General features: G+C 42.4%; 1 protein-coding gene across 2 annotated transcripts; it reads right to left on the bottom strand.

Moving 5' to 3' along the window:
• Nucleotides 1-5,840: 5,840 nt before the first annotated feature.
• On the bottom strand, nt 5,841-7,871 carry LOC146624216 (uncharacterized). 2 transcript variants are annotated; one of them, XM_085363778.1, is made up of 2 exons: nt 7,288-7,871; nt 5,841-7,257 (listed from the first exon to the last, which is right to left on the bottom strand). In XM_085363778.1, the coding sequence occupies exons 1-2, from the start codon at nt 7,869-7,871 to the stop codon at nt 5,841-5,843; spliced, it is 2,001 nt and encodes a 666-aa protein (XP_085219904.1). The 2 variants fall into 2 exon arrangements, with proteins under 2 accessions (XP_085219904.1, XP_085219903.1); XM_085363777.1 differs by having other exon boundaries at nt 5,841-7,871.
• Between the last annotated feature and the right edge of the window lie 3,753 nt (nt 7,872-11,624).

Here is an 11,624-nt window from a genome sequence, read left to right as displayed (position 1 = left end):
ATAACATACATTTATACACCGCAATACTAATACACAGCATACGTCTAATTATATAAACTTTTAAACAACTACTGAGGCTATCTCAGACGACCTCCGACATCGCGGATAGCTAGCTTAGCACCGAGATTAGCTTTACGGTCAAATACTGCGCTAGCGGCAACATAATGTACAAAAACAAGTTGTAATTTAACTTTAAGTACATACCGGCGATACAACCGTAAACCAAAGATGTAGACAGTAAATTTTCCGACAGGACACCATAAGCCGTGTGCCGATATGTCTCTCTTTCTTTCGCTCGCTTGCTTTCCTTGAGCTGACTTCCTGTTCAATAAAGTTGTTTCAAAACAAACCATTTCTACGGTGCATTACTTGAAACGACCACAGAGGGCGCTAAAACACATAATAACTAACAACGTACTGGGAATAATATTTTAGTGATACAGAACAGTATGAGTGAAACACTTAGGGCCTACTTCTATTGCCTAAATGCTTTATGACTGAAAGGAGTTAGTTAAGATGTCATGTGCCACAATTTTAGGGGTTTCTTCAAACTACTTACAAGCTTTGGAGTCTTCCTTTGAGAGCCTAATCACCCTTGAAAGTAGAACCGGGATGTCTGCTTCTGGCAGTTATAAGAAAATTATGACAAATAGCATTTGAAAATAGCAATCTAATAGCAGAAGGGAGACAGGCCCAGCTGTCATCCATATTTCTGTGTACTGTTTTTGTCCACTGGGCCCTGCGAGGGCCGTCTGACCCAGTGTTTTGAGTTTTCTTATATTTTGATGTTTATGGTTTATGTTTAAGATCATGTAGTTATCTTCAGCTCATTCTATTTTGCCTAGGTTGCCATTTTAGTTCAGTGTTTATTAGATTCCCCTTGTGTCTTCGACCCCAGTGTTTAGGTCTCCCTCACCCTTCATCCTGTCTCCTACTCGTTTACATGTTTTCCCTTTGTGACCCATTACTTCTGTCACGTGTGTTTCCCCCTAGCCATCATGCTCTGTTTGTGCTTAGTTGTGTCAGTGGCTCCTCCCCAGTCCCCTTTTCCCTCTGTATGTATTTATAGTGTGCATGTTCCTCGTTGGTTCGCCATGTTAAGTCTGCATGTCTTAATCTGTCATATATAGAAGAGCCACCTTGACATGCATCTAAAGGGCAAAGGTCACTCTTTCGACAATGCCATTGTTCACATATTGAACAGAGAGGACAGATGGTTTGAAAGAGGAGTGAAAGAAGCCATCTATGTTCACTGTGAACGGCCATCTTTGAACACAGGCGGTGGTTTACGACACCAACTGTCTGTCATCTATAATCCAGTTTTGAGATCCCTTCCCAGACGCCTTAACACCCACTCACATCCTGGGCCATTTGACCTCAGGAAATCACATGGTAAGGTGAGGCTAAGTTTCACAATCGGTTCACCTGAAACCTTGGCTGATTGTGACCCACACCCATTTTCACACCTTGGCTCATGTGATTAGGTAGAGGATCAATAGGGGGTCCATGACCCTCTTGGGGACACTCCCATAGGGCTTAAATCTGGGATTCTCCACCAGTTGCTCTTAGAACTGAAGAAGCTTCTCAGAGGTGAAACGTCTTCAAGGAATCTTAAAGAAGTCCAGACGCTTTTCTTTCCAACCTCCTTAGACTACAAGGCCCTTCACAGACAATCTGTTATATGTTTCATGTCTGCGTGTCCTATGTTGTCAAGTTTGTGTTGTCATGTCTGCGTCTCATCATGTTTCCTGTTTTATTTTGAAGAGGTCTGGTGTTCCATGTTTAGTGTGTTTAGTTTCACTTCCCCTGTGGTGTCATTATGTTCATTCTAATCAGCTGTTTTCTCATGTGTTTCCACTTCCCCATATCACCTCCTGTGTATATTTAGTCTGTGTGTTTTCATTCATTCCTTGTCTGTTCATCCTGCTGTGTGATTCCATCTTTCAAGGTCTATGAATTGATGCCAAATGTCAGGTTTCTATGTTCACGTTCCAGAGTTTTTTATGTTTAGACTTCGTTCTCCCAGTTTAGTCTATTGTTTCGTTTTGTCTCTGCCTTTTGTTTTTGTACTGTTTTACCAGCCTACAATAAACGACTCACAGTTTCAATCCAATCCAATTCAATCCTACTTTATTATAAAGTCCTTTCCAGTAAAAAATAACCCTTATTTAAGATCAAGTTTAGTTTTCGTGTGTCTGCAATTGGGTCCACCTCCTCTCTCCACACAGTCGGCTTCTCCGCTAACTGTGACACCCTCAGGTTAGAAACCAGTTTAAATGCCGGGTGGCCAGAAGCATCAACTGAATAATAGAGTTGCATTGTGTTTATCTGGGCTTATAAATAGGGAAATATCAGTTTAAAAGACAATATGTCAAGGTTGTGTTTAGTGTTTGTTTCTGCTGCCTCCAAGAAGCAGGTAGTTTACTGCTTAAACTACCTGCTTCTTCTTCTTTCGGCTGTCTCCATCTTATCCTATCCTGACTATGTCATACCAACCATCCTCCTTCCCAACATCCATGAATCTTCTTTGATGGACTTGCTCTTTTCCTCGTGCCTGGCAGCTCCATATTCATCATCCTTTGTCACCTACCCCGCCCCCCCTGTCAAAACCATCTCAGACTTCCTTCCATGTTGCTTTAAACTATGAGTTAAACTCATTCAAATCACATTTTACATTTAAATAAAACTAATCCATCTTAAAGTTGCTTAAAAGAGCACTCAACAAACAAACTGTCATTTTTCCTTGTATTCTTCACCAGCATCGCTATAATAATGTTTTTCACATGTGTCTAAACAGAAACTGACTGAAATGGTGAGAGACATAGCAGATCTCACACAGCTTTGTTTTATTCCCCGTGACCCGTAAATAAAAATATAGCGTGTAAAATGCATCATAAAAAAAGTGACTGTGATTTCTTCTTTATGTTTAGCCAAAATTAGAAAGGCAATAAACTCTTTAAAATGTGAAACTATTCTTTTGATATTCTTAAAGCACCATGAAGCCCATTAGTGAGGTGCTGAACAGTTTCAGTGGCCCTCGCCATTGATTCTCCGGGACTCCTGATTTTCAGTCTTTAAGAGTCAGATGTTTTCTCATCTGCTGTTTTGGTGGTAGTGGTGGTGGTGGAGGGCCTGGCTAACATACTGGTTTACAATCTCATTGTCATATTTGCCAAAGAATTAAGTGACTCACTGATCCTCCCACATCATCCCAACCAACCAGCATGCCCACATCGCTCTCGCCACCACCGGGATCACCAAATCACCTCACTGCTAGGATCGAGGGTCCAAGGGTTTTTGTCTCTCTAGCACTGCTGCCTAAAGGCAAGTGGCTAAGTGACAAATGAAAACATAATTCCTGCAATCATTCTGTGAATATCTAGATAGAAACTACAAGCTGTAACCCAATGTCTGCATTCATGAAATGGTGTCCAAGAAACACCATGAAAGGCACTGTTCAAATAAACCGAGGCGCAAGCTCACAAGATAACACGTGATTAAAACATATTGACAACCTGCTAATCACTGTCACTGTTTGTACCGCTGACAGCATGCATAAAGTTTGTTTTGATGCCAAAAAAGCGGGCGACCAGAAGCACTTCAAGGGATTATACCAGAAGGGTATATTGCCTGTGTGATGTGAGAGTGAGGGGGAGGTGTGGAAACAAGATATGGCAGGAAACCTATCTACCAAACACCTTTCCACCGGCCGACTGGCAGCCTCGAGGCAGAAGCCAACATGACTCAATCTTTATCTTAAATGCCAGCAGCTAAATTACTATACAGCTCAAAGAGAATATGTATGTGTGTGTGTGTGTATGTGTGTGTATGTGTGTGGTCCTGCGCAGTAAAGTGTACAGATGGATGACTCATCCACCAATCATGTGACTCATCAATCACTGCAGTTACCATTTCCCTGCCTTCTTCTGAAATTTTCCTTTTCTTTAGTTCTCTTTCATTCCCGTCTGGCTGTTGTTGCCTTTTCCCTCCCTGTTTTTTACTCTTCATTTTGATTTTTTTGAGATAGAATAAAGTCCCTCTATGGGTTTTTCTTTACTTGATTGATGTGGCTGTCACTGAGATTTACTGTCTTTCTCTTTAGTGTTTTATTTTTTGTTTTAAGCTAAAGAACCAAGTGTTCGTGCTGTTTTTGCTTCGGCACAAATACAACAGAGCACTCGCCAAAAAGCCATGAAAAAACTGAACTTTAATAAAATAATTGCTTTTATTTTTTATCATATAGCAAAACTAGTAATCATCATGCTGTTATTTACACATTGCACGGGCATATTTATTTCACACTGTACATCTTACAATGCTAAAGTGACATCAACAACAACACTCTCCTTTTACAAGACAGATGGCTTCACTGTGGACACAGTGGCCCTCTTCCTTTGAGATTTCTTTTTTTTTTATGTTCACAGTTTATTCAGAGAAGACAACCATTTTGAATTCTCCATACTGTTTTATTTTTTTCCTCTTTTTTTGTTCTTTTTTTTTGTTCATTTTTTAAGATGCAAGTAGAAAGACGTGCATTTAACGGTTTAAGCACAATCCCTGACTCCCCGGCCTGAAACTTTTCAATGAATTTCTTCTGAAAAATGAACAAAATGTTTTGTAGCCTCTTGGTGGAAATCAGTTGTTTTTTTGTTTTGTTTTTAAAAAAAAGGCTGCAGAACAGATAGCGTGATTTCAAGTATTTTTTTTTCTTTTTAAAATAAAGGAAAAAAATAGATACAATACATATGACGCGTGTGCGTAAAACAAAGTAAATGTGAACTGGAGATGGACAATGAGAAAATGATCCAAAACATGAAGCACTCCTGCAGAGTCACGGAGCGCTGCATGGATGTGGCGACGGTGGATCTGCCGTAAATATGTTGACACAATAACTTCTGGATCCCAGAATGCTTGAAACCCCTTAGTCCACCAGGTTGGAAGTGTTTAGTGTTTAACTTTGTGCTTTTGGAGTCCACAGGGTTTCTACATTGGGATGATGAGAGAATTATGCAATATGATATTTCCCTTATAGAACCATGGTGCTTTGTAAGGCAAAAATCTGAATCTTGAGTTTGAAAAAAAAAACAAAAAACGAACTGAAATGTGTGTATTTGGCACCTTTGCAAGTTGCAGCTGTTTAAGGTTGATCCAATCAGAAATGAGAAAGGCAACTACACACATCAAATACAACAAAAAGTATACTGTCAACATTTGACAATATCCGTGTTCTTTCTCTTTTTCTCTGTGTGTGTGTGTGTGTGTGTGTGTGTGTGTGTGTGTGTGTGTGTGTGTGTGTGTGTGTGTGTGGATAAGAAGTAATTGAACTACTTTAGTTTTGTAATGTGACGTACAGAATATAAAACAAAAGATACAAAGTGATGTTGTAAACATGATTCTCTTACAATGGCCGCATCTGCTTGTGAATGTGTCACAATGTGATTCTATGTAAGTGTGTGTGTGTGTGTAGTGTGTGTGTTTGCGTGTGTCCTCTATAGATCTCTGAAATATGCAAGAACATCAGAGATTGACCTGAATGGAGGCAGACATACACCATGGTATGTTCTGTTTCAAAATGTAAACTGAGCAAGAGGCTGAACATGGTTACAGGGAGCTTAAACTAGGACACCTTCATCCTCTCCCTGACTGAGAAAATCAACAAAAATACAGTGATTAAACCAACATAAATCTAACTTTTTACTTCTGAAATTTCTCATCAGGCTCAAAACACACCTTCTCTGAATCTTTTTTTTCCCCACCTCTGCTTTAGCTTTTCTCCCACTACTGTATAACTATCCCACATCTGTGAGTCCCTCTGAGCGGACAGTGTCCAAAAAAGTCTCTCAATACATTCTGCGCTTCATGTAGATCCTCTCAATAAAGTTTTCTAGTTCCTCCTCACTGTCCAGCTGAGGCACCAGCCCATCTTCCTCATAGTCATCTCCCGGTGTGACTTGTGGATAGTAGTAGGGGGGTCGCCTGCCTCTCCTGGGTGTGGTTATCGGTTTGGGAGGGGGCAGGGGTTGGTAGGTCCGTGGGTGAGGAAGGATATAGTTAGAGATATAAGGGGTAAGAGGCAGGCGTGGTGGTGGCTGCTGCTTCCAGCCTTGTCCGCGGTTCTTAACCCCGCCCCTGTGTCTGCGTCTCGGGGCCTGGAGGTCAAGTTCCTGGGGGCCGAAGGTCTGGTCTCTGGAGGGGACGGGCTTCCCATAATATTGTGGTTTGGGATATGGGAAATAAACTGGGTAGTATGCTCGATATGGCTTTTGGTAATATGGATAAGAGGGGAAGGCTAAAAACTGTTTCTGGGGCTTATACCAGTAGTCAAGCTGCTTCTGAGGCTTATACCAATAGTCCTGCTTGTATGACTTGACTTTATCCTTGTGCCATTTCTTGTTGGACTTGTTGTACCTATAAGGGGCTTTCTTGGGGTTTTTTGAGGCTGTGTAGTGATAAACAGGTGGGGCAACCAGAGGAGGAGGTACCAGAGGCCTAAAGCGTGGGGCAACAGGGTTGCTGTTGGTTGGCAGCTGTTGTAACTCTTTCCTTTTTTTCTTCTTCTCCTCCACATCACTAATAATCTCAATCACATCATCGGCAGGCAGGTGCAGCTTGCTGCTGATCTCAATAAGCCTGTCAATCATCTGCTGGTCCAGGTCATCTTCATCAGGAAGGATCTCCTCTGAGCGTTTGTCCTCAGCCGTGTTGCCGGCGGCCCCCATGCTGCTTTTCTGCCGGGGCTTCATGTAGGACTGCTGCTTCCTCCCCATGTACTGCAGCAACATGTCAGAGGCGATGTCTGCCAGCCTCTGCTCTTCCTCTCTGGCTCGCTCGGCCTCCTCCTGCTGCCGGAGCACCTCCTGTTTCTCCGCCCGCGCTCTCGCCTCTTCCTCCATGTGGGAGAGGCTCTCCTCTTCTTCCTCAACCTCCTCCTCCAGCTCCTCTCCTTCATCCTCAAAGTCATCCATGAAGTTGCCCCCCTTCACAGGTCTGTTGCGGGACGGGTTCTCCTGCCAGTGCTGCTTCTTTCCTGCACGTGCTAACTGAGTGTTGTATGCTTTGTAGCCCTTCAGAGGAGGCAGGATCTCGTTATCTTGGAGACCCAAGTCAATGTTCTGGAAGTAGCCTCTTATTTTGCGCTGCAGGGAAGGGTCATCTCCCTCTGAGGTGGAGCCTGGCATGGCCTCATCTAAGAAACTTTCTGAGTATTTTCCCTCCTCCTGCCCCTCTCCTTCGTCTTTCTTTTCGTCCTCCCTTACGCTATCTGTTCCCACATTCTTCACAGACCACCCTTGATCCTCCGACCTTGTGTTGTCATCCTCCTCCCCCTCCCTCTCCTTCAAGTCATCCCCCTGAGCAGCTGCCAAATGGCCTACATTTAGCTGTTCAATAGCCTTATCGGCCCCTCGCCCCTCCTTCTCCGCCTCCACCCCCCTCTCTCCCTGTGGCTGCTCTGTTCTCCTTATCTCACCACCCTCAGAGCCTTCAGCAGAGGGCAGCTCCGGACTCCGATCCCCTTCCCAGTCTCTGTTTTTGCTAGCCTGTTTTTCACTGTCCCCCAGGTGGTCCAGGGCCTCAAGCAGAACCGCAAGCACCTGCGCAGGGTCCGTCACTTTATCTAATTGGCTGTCTTGACCCGGGCCCCGACCCCAGTCTAGGGACACGTTGTCAGGGCTGGAGAGGCTCTGGGGCTGGGGCGAGTGAAAGGGGGCAAGGTTGTCCTCTTTACGATCTGTCCGGGTGCGCCCCTCCACCCCACCCTCCCCTGCCTCACCCCACACAGGGGCGGTGTCAGCTAACTGTGGAATGACAATGAGCAGGACCAATAGGATGAGGTGGGCTGTGGAAGGGGCGTGATGACAGGTCATGACCATGCAGAACTGGCAGGAGGGAGGTTAAGCACCTGAAGAAGGAGAGAAGGCAGAGAGAGAAGGACAGAAGAAGGATGAGAATTTATTCACATATCATTTCTTATCTCTGGAATCACAAATTTGCTTTTTTGTGTTGTTGTTACTTTATTTTCTTTATTGTTTTCTCCCAGTGGCAATGTGAGCATTGGTGTCATTTAAATAACATACAGCTTTGGTGAAAAAGCCAAAATGTAGAGAGGACTGACTGGTAAGAAATATTTCATTAAGTCCACAGCCTGCCATAAAGTTTCAAAGAAAATGTACCTGGAAAAATAACCAGTTTTTCAAACAAAACATTTTTACCACAAAGAGGCCACCATATAAAAACAAAAAACAAAAAACCGTTTTCCAGTTATTGTAGAAACCATTGAGGACAAAAGCAGGCAGACGTAGCAGCAAAATGCAACAAATTCTCCTCTCTTTTATTTTCGATATAGAGCGTTTTTGACTGAAAAAAAAGTGGTTTCTAACATTTCCAGCTCCAGTTGTGTCACTGCTGTGCAGCTTGGATACAACTGAAAACATGAAGATGAAGCTCTGAGAAACCAGGTCGTGAGTCGTTGAATTAACCTATAAAAACCGAGAAAAAGAAAAAAAATTGCGCATTTCTTTGAAGGGATGGGGGATAATCCGCACAAAGAAACTGCGTTTCGATTCTAAACATCGTGCCTTTTTTTTGTCTCGAGTCGCGCGTTAACCCACTCATTACCTACTCATTATCTTTAAGCCGCACGAATCACCTGGTTGGGAATAATACATTCCCTGGCGCATTTTGATTTAACTGAGCAAACTGTTTGCAACAGCAACGAAAATGCGCATCCGGTAACTGATTTGCGTCTTTTTTCTGGTATATGTTAAAAATGCCTCACCTCTTCCTCCAAGCCAACCCATCCAAATCGCGCGCACCTCCCATTTTCTAACGTCTAGTTCTTAAAAAAAAGAAAGAAAGAAAGGAAATACTGAGAACAAAAACTGGTCCGAGCTCGCGTGTCCGTAATTGCTGTGATTTTGGTATTCCATGCGTCAAAGCGATGTCACCAAGACACTGGCACAGAAAGCTGCAAGCTCGGGGAAGTCATGCGTAAAGCCGGTGGCCACGGTTGAGTTATTTAACCCTACGGTTCCTGAGTGGTCCATCCAAATTGTAAATTAACCGGGCATTAAGTTTGAGAGGATAAAGCCTTTTTGCGCAAAGACAGGAGGGCGCAGCCAGTGAGGATGCAGGGCTTTGTCCTTGTGTGGCGTGAGCATGTTTCTCCTCACTGGCAGCGGTGGAATGCAGATAAGCGCAAATTTTTTGGCAGCACAACCCAATTTGATTTTTTTTTTTCATTTTATTAAATCAAGAGAAACGAAATTATTCGACTTATCAGGGCCAACTACCTACTCACAAATGGTTGGGATTCTAAATTATTTCGAATTAATAGCTGAAAACCGTCTGTTTAAATCGTGCTTGTTAAAAGAAAAAATACTGAAATCGTAAAAATGTGCACATTTTTTCAAATGTGCGAATTCTTCAAAGGTTTTTAAAAAACAATCTTGCGTGAAAATTTTCCCAAGATCTTCTGAGAGGCAGCTAGAAATGTTTATTAAATATTATTGTCTTCACATTGCAGAGATTCATTCTTAATTTATACTGAGTGAGTGAAATAAACAACATACAAAATTTTATATTTTACTGGGGACTTTTTTACACTGCATTTAATAATTATTATCATGCCTATACGTTCATAAGAACTGGGTTTGTTCGTAAATGTCACAATAATAACATTGTTTTTTTAAAAAAAAAGAAAATTAGAATGTATATATATGTGTGTATATATATATATATATATATATATATATATATATATATATATATATATATATATATATATATATATATATATATATATATATATATATTACTCGATTCCCTAGAATTGAAATCATACACAGTTTAGTCTAAATTTAAGCACCATATAGAAACGGCCACAGTTCATGTCTACTTCATAATCAGACGAGCAACAGTCGCACAAAGATTAATTCTAACGATGAAGATGCAAATTTAAAAGAAAAAAACACGAACTATTTCTCGTTATTTTTTAACAAAAAAAAAAACGTAATTATGAACAGAGAATTATAACGAACTGAATAACAGTCAGAAATTGTCCTAATCTACCTGGTTAGTATGGTTTGTGAATGATGCAGAGACAGATTTCGTTCCACTTACCTGAAGTCCCACTGGGGGGTGGGGAAGTGGTGAAACTCGCAACGCACGGATAAAGCCAAGATTATTTCATGAATAGTGAAAGCACCTGAGAGAATTTCGGCTTTCCTCCCTCTCTCTTTCTCTCTCTCTCTCTCTCTCTTCAGCCTGTGACCAGCATCAAGGAAAAAAAAATAACAATCAAAAAAGAATCTAACGTCTCTTTATTTATTTGTGAGGTGTTTGTATGGCGGCAGCACTGGTGCTAATGTACAATTGAGTGAATGTTTTCAGCACCACGGTCAGCGCAACTTTATTGTATATACCCTCGGCGGACCACGTGATCCTCCCCACCGCCACCCCCCAGCTGCAGGCAGTGCTGACGTCACTTCCATTGATAAGAATGTTGGTGTGGAGATGGCACTGTGAGTCTAGGCTGGCCCCAGCTGATGAATGAACGGAAATGGCATGAATGAAATAGTACTTTTCCTCAATGAAAGGAGCAAATTGTAGAGATAGAGCTGGTACACAGCCATTTTCCTTCTCACATATTAAAGGGTGGTGTGTTGCATCTTCCTCCCTTGTTGCTTCCTTCCTTTGCTCTGGCTTATTTCAGAATCAGGAGAAGAGTGGGAGGGGAAAAAATAGAGTGACCTCTTTCACAGGCTATCAATTAGGGTCATTTGGTGACATTCTCCCAAGAATCAATGACAAGAGGCCGATGTCTCGCCGCAGTTTGCTTGTTGGTTTTGGTCTTAGGTGGCCCCGGATCATCTGTAGCTCATGGGCTACGGCGGGAGCAGCCGCACTTTGCTGCTTGATTTCTTCTCAATTTTCAGGGATTGCACAATTTTCTACCCACCCCGTCATTTCTAGCCGCTCTCCATCTGTCAGCGGCTCAGTGTGCTCTTAATGTGGCCTCTCATCAGCATTGTTTTGCGCCACGGAGACACGAGCCAATGACCATTTGTACATAAATCAGTAACATTTCACGATAAGGGCAAACACGTGCTGAAGCAATATGTCATGATTATGTGCATGAATGAATGCGGGATGTATCATGAATTCCTGCTGTTCACCATTTCAGGAATGATTAAGTGGCTGTGTGTTTATGTGATCAGGCAATTAACTTCATACATTAATTTAGTTGATACCGTTAAATTAGCTGGAATGCAGTCACATGCAACAAAAAAAGTGCATTTCAGACCCACGCGTCCAATGGGCCTCTGAAAGTGGAGCCCATATGCATTCTCATAAAAACACAAGGCTATTTTGTGACACTGAGAAGCGAAGACACCTACACGTTGCTGTAAGATCCGGCAGTCTTTGTTCACGTCACAGGATGCTGAGGTGTTTTAACGTGATATGTTTCTGTTGTTGAAGTGGAGCTTGCTCCAGCACATACAGCTAGTGCCAGTGGACAAATCGCTGTAGTTCAAGTTCAAGTTCAAGTTCAACTTTATTGTCACTTCAACCATATACAGTTTAAAAATACACAGTGAGGCGAAACAACGTTCCTCCAGGAACCA

The sequence above is a fragment of the Diplotaxodon limnothrissa genome, linkage group LG10, assembly GCF_057381915.1.
Source record: "Diplotaxodon limnothrissa isolate DT_005_m linkage group LG10, D_limnothrissa_male_GT1.1, whole genome shotgun sequence".
NCBI classification, from domain to species: Eukaryota; Metazoa; Chordata; class Actinopteri; order Cichliformes; family Cichlidae; genus Diplotaxodon; species Diplotaxodon limnothrissa.
The sequence above is the reverse complement of the archived record's forward strand: the minus strand, read 5'-3'. Positions and strand labels throughout refer to the sequence as shown.